Source organism: Entamoeba dispar, genomic scaffold, assembly GCF_000209125.1.
Source record: "Entamoeba dispar SAW760 scf_1105229463083 genomic scaffold, whole genome shotgun sequence".
In the NCBI taxonomy this organism is placed as follows: domain Eukaryota; phylum Evosea; order Mastigamoebida; family Endamoebidae; genus Entamoeba; species Entamoeba dispar.
The window spans coordinates 3,625-8,380 of record NW_001855515.1 but is presented as its reverse complement, the minus strand read 5'-3'; the positions used below and the strand labels follow the sequence as shown (position 1 = coordinate 8,380).

Sequence of the window (4,756 nt, the reverse complement as noted above, 5' to 3'; positions counted from 1 at the left end):
ATAATTTATTATTTAATATGAAACAATAAACATTTGTTGTTAATAATTGTTTATTTTCAAAATCTAATAATTAGATATTCACTTTATTATATTATTAATTAATTAGATAATTAATAAATTCATCTTTATTCTATTTAATTTGATTGATTATTTTATTCTTTTTAATACTTTTTATCTTATTCTTCTTTTTTATTTCTTTATTTTCTTAAATATATTTTTATTCATTTTCATTATTTATTAAATTCTATATCTTATCAATACTCTTTTATATTTAACACTATATTTATTTCATTAATTCATAACACTCTCTTTTTATATATCAATTATTTCTTTTATTATTCTTCTTCTGAAAACTATAATAAATAACACCTTATTCCTTCATTTAACTTCATAACAAATCTAAATATTAATACCATTAATATACTTTCTTATTCTTTCAATTAAAAAGATGTTGTAGAAATAAAAAAGAAACAAATCTAAGACAACACAAATTGTAAAAACTAAAAAGTTGAAGAAATTAGAGTTAAAGGAAATAATAAGAAAGAAAAAGTCTTTGTTTTGTTTGTTGTGTGGCTTTTTATTTGGTTTATTTTAAAAAGAAGAGGTGCTGTTAATCCACAAAAAAATTTAATTAATTTCATACACAAAATCTATTGACAAACACCAGTTTCTGAGAACCAATCACAATCATTTCTTATACAATCATCTTCTGTTGTTCTTGAAGAACAGGTTTTAAAGGTGATTGCTCCACAATAAAACCTGGCAACATCAACACATTTTATGTATACATTAGTTGTAAATGTTGGGAAATTGGTTCTTGCAATTCCTTCAATATAAGGAGCAGTGTCTGAACCCTCAGTAACAGAATAAAATCCTGGAGGTAAATTATCACTGAACTCAAATGAACTTGACCAACAATTCCATGGTAATTGAGAAACAAGTTGTTTAGGGACTTTTTCATTAAGATTTACTGTCAAAGAATAACCAGTTCTATTATCATTAATTGAACAAGTATAGTCAGGTTGAATTAAATATGATACCCCAATTACAATTGCAACGCCAACAAAGAACAGAACCAGTACACTGATAATAATATTAAATGATAAGTTATATTTTGTATTAAACCAAAATGCTAGAGCACATAATGTAAATAATATACAAAGACTTACAAGACAGAGTGTTATTATAGAATTTCCCATAACAATACTCATTCCTACAGTTAATAAACCAATAAATAAAAGGACGTAAGTAAATAAAGTGTTTTCTTTCTTCCAATATAACATTAACTTTCTTTTCTGGACTGTGTATTTTAATTCATTTTTGTTTTGGAATGTACTAAACCATAACGTACAAGTTATTCCCCAACAATAAAACCAGATTCCAGGTAATTTAGGTAAAATAAATATTACTAATCCAGATAGAATACTGAATAATAGTGCTAGTAAAAGTGTTATTATAGCTGGTCCTATAGAGAAGTGAAATGACTCTTCTTCTATAGCAAGAGTTCCAATACCTTTTCTTTTTTCATTTTCTTGAAGTTTCTTACTAATCATTTTAATATTTTCTAAAGCGTCATTTGCTGCTTTTGATAATTCTTTAAAACATTGTGTGGACCCTGTATTACTTTCAGATGCTGCACTGTTAATCTCTTTTAACGCTTCAACTAAAATAGGAATTATACCAATAACATCAACAGATAATCCAAATTCATCTTCATGAACTAATTCTGGACAAACTTCTTGAACTTCTTGTGCTATAAAACCTAAATTTTTTTCATCTTTCCCATTATAGTTAAATGATTTACCTGTTAAATTTAAAATTTTATCAAGACAGCCTTTGAGGGGTTCAATATGTTCTTTTACACGAGCATCAGATCTTTGTAAAAATCCATTTTCAGCTAGTATCTCACCGGCAACATGAAGTCGTTTTAAATTTTCATTAATTTGAACTATACGAATAAAATCATCATGTTGTAATACATCTTTTAATTGATTATCTTCTATTTCATTAGAACCATATTCACAAATATGAAATACAGGAGATAGTTGTTTTTGAAAAGAAAGAGAATGAGATGAATTTTGATATAAAGTAGATTGAGAAGGAAGATTTAGAGATTTGTTTAGTGACGAATTGATTAAATTTTGTAAGGGAGAAGTAGTAATATTATTTTGATTAATTATTGTGTTTATTGCTTCATTAGAAACTGTATTTGCAGATTCAGAATCTAATGAATTAACTAAAAGAGATAATTGTGGATTACCTATACGGGCACGTGCAATAGAACGTTGTTGTTCAATGTCAGTATAATTATTAACTTCAGTCATATAAAGCTCACACTGTCTTTTAGCTTCCAGTCTTTGAGTTAATTTTTTATATACCTGTCCTTTTTCTCCTCCATATATTGGTGATGCAGCTAAATGTCTCAAGTGTGCATCCCATACATGAGAGTAACAATTATAATGTGTTTTAACTGGTTCTTTACATCCAGGGAAAATGCAGAGCCAACTCTTTTTACGTTGTTGAACAGTAGTTTTAGTATCCATGTAAGTATAAAAAAGACTTCCTAAAATAAAATTTTTTTTAGTTTAATTTTTTTGTTTTTTATTATAAATTATATCAATATCCTAATATCCCGTTTTATTACTTCTTAAAGTGTAAAATATTTCCTTTCTAAAGATACTTGTTTTATTTTTTTTAAATAAAAAAATTATTGAAAATGAACGAAATAAATTTTTTTTAAATTATTGCAAAAAACTTAGAACATAAGAATTTTACTAAAAGGAAGAAAAAAAAACATACAAATTCTAATATAAACTAAGAGAGTTTTTAAGAAAAATGAGAAGGTTGAATCATTTGAAAAGAATTTGTGATAAGCAAAAAAAGATCAAAGAAAAAGTTAGTTTTATTAAATACAGTTAAAAAAACAATAAGAAAAGATTAAATTCAAATGAATTATTCTAACTGAATAGTTAGTTGTTGTTCTGAAAGGATAGGAGGTTCATGCGAAAAGTCAGAAGTCAGAGTAAGTTCAGGAAGAGGAATTATTTCATTAAATTTCGAAGTTAAACTAAGAGAGAAGATTGTTTTGATTGTTTTTGAGTGATAAGCATAAATTAAGAAAGGAACAAACATTGAAGGAACAAGATAAAGTAAAGCTGGTTGGCCAACCTTAAAATTCCATAAAACAAATAATGTCAAGATTAAACCAAAACAATAACCGAGCAAAGTTGAAATGAAGTATTTCGTTTTATAAAACAAATCAATACAATAGGCATAGTTAATAAATATACCGGGAAGAATAATATCTCCTAATCCAATTAAAAACTTTCCATCAATGAATTCTATTAATAAAGGAAGTCTCAATGAAGTTGCTGTTTTTGCAGCTTCAACCATTACTGATTTACCACCAAATAATGAAACATTAACTGAACCAAATACCCAAAAGATATCATAAAAGAACATAACAGAAAGAAGAACTAATGGGATATGAATTTTATCAACAAATAGAAACGATTGAATTGCTACTGCAATTCCAATAGCAATAACATTAGAACTCCAACGTGTTTGTGTAAGAAGATAAATAAAAATAATTGTTAATGAAATTAACAAAGATAAACAAATTCTAACTTTTGAAGATAGTAATGGGGCATAATCAAAAATTGGTTGAAGTATTAAATAAAAACAAGAAATTGCAGAAAAAAATACAGATGCATAAATAAAATATTTAGCTGTAGATGGATAAAAGAAAACAAAGATAAGAAATAATGAACCAATAAAAGGAATAATAATTACATGTTTCCATTGTAATTTTGATTGAGAAATAGTATCTAAATGCCAATGAATAAAATAGACTTTAAATTTACAAGATAAGTAATGAATGATTACAGTAAGAGTAATCAACTGAATAAGTTCTAACATAAGAATGATTAACTGTTCATTTTCAGTTAAGACTTTTCTAATGTTTCATATTTTGAGTTATATATTTTATAATATAATTAGTTTTTATTATATAATTTTTACATATGCAAATTATGTTTTTTGTTACCAACAATTTAATGAATTTAAGGAATTACTTTCAAGAGAATATATTACCAAATCGAAAAATCTTTGATACAAAGAACTTGTTAAAATATTTTTGATCTCATAAACTTAGAACAATGTTCAGAAAAAGTGTTTGGACATTTCAATCACAACAATACCTTCATTCTCAACTTCGTACTTCTAAAAGATTAGAAATGCTTGCAAGTAAAAGAACATTAGCTGACTCTATACCAAAAGAAGAAAAAAATTTAACACAAACACTATCTGTAGATAGTATTACTCAATTTAAAAATCTTATTAATTCAAATGTAGAGAGTGATATTCTTCAAGGGTTAAATGGGTTCAGAAAATTACTTTTAATTACACCACCTCCTTTAATTGAAATTTATCAAAGTGGAGTATTGTCTCGTTTATCTCAATTAATTGCAGGAGAAATATCAATTAAAAATTTAGCTGTTGGAATTACTGCATCAATGGCAGCAATTGATAACCCTCAAATTATTGATGAATTTATTCAACTAGGGATAGCTAAACAATACGCTAACATATTATGCTCACAATTTAAATTAAAATTTTTGAATATATTTGAGCAAGCAGCAAATGGAATTGGTAATATTATGGGTTCATCTCCATATTATAGAGATATATGTTTATCTTATGGATTTTTTAATTCATTTTTAAGACTATGTGATCAATTCTTAATCTAAGAACAGAC

The 4,756-nt window shown here is 25.7% G+C and overlaps 3 protein-coding genes across 3 annotated transcripts, besides 6 other annotated features; 1 reads left to right on the top strand and 2 right to left on the bottom strand.

The window, feature by feature from the left end:
* Positions 1-67: 67 nt before the first annotated feature.
* Positions 68-157: a microsatellite.
* Positions 125-293: a microsatellite.
* Positions 294-650: 357 nt separating this feature from the next.
* On the bottom strand, positions 651-2,543 carry EDI_021390 (uncharacterized protein; the record flags this gene model as incomplete). Its single annotated transcript, XM_001740625.1, has 1 exon — positions 651-2,543. The coding sequence occupies one exon, from the start codon at positions 2,541-2,543 to the stop codon at positions 651-653; it is 1,893 nt and encodes a 630-aa protein (XP_001740677.1).
* Positions 2,544-2,564: 21 nt separating this feature from the next.
* Positions 2,565-2,617: a sequence feature (AT_rich).
* Positions 2,618-2,683: 66 nt separating this feature from the next.
* Positions 2,684-2,746: a sequence feature (AT_rich).
* Positions 2,747-2,952: 206 nt separating this feature from the next.
* Positions 2,953-3,918, bottom strand: EDI_021380 (signal peptide peptidase, putative; the record flags this gene model as incomplete). The annotated part of the gene is made up of 1 exon (XM_001740624.1): positions 2,953-3,918. One exon carries the CDS (start codon positions 3,916-3,918, stop codon positions 2,953-2,955), a length of 966 nt encoding a protein of 321 aa, XP_001740676.1.
* A 57-nt stretch (positions 3,919-3,975) lies between these two features.
* Positions 3,976-4,019: a sequence feature (AT_rich).
* Positions 4,020-4,157: 138 nt separating this feature from the next.
* On the top strand, positions 4,158-4,748 carry EDI_021370 (uncharacterized protein; the record flags this gene model as incomplete). Its single annotated transcript, XM_001740623.1, has 1 exon — positions 4,158-4,748. The coding sequence occupies one exon, from the start codon at positions 4,158-4,160 to the stop codon at positions 4,746-4,748; it is 591 nt and encodes a 196-aa protein (XP_001740675.1).
* Positions 4,600-4,628: a sequence feature (AT_rich).
* Positions 4,749-4,756: the final 8 nt, after the last annotated feature.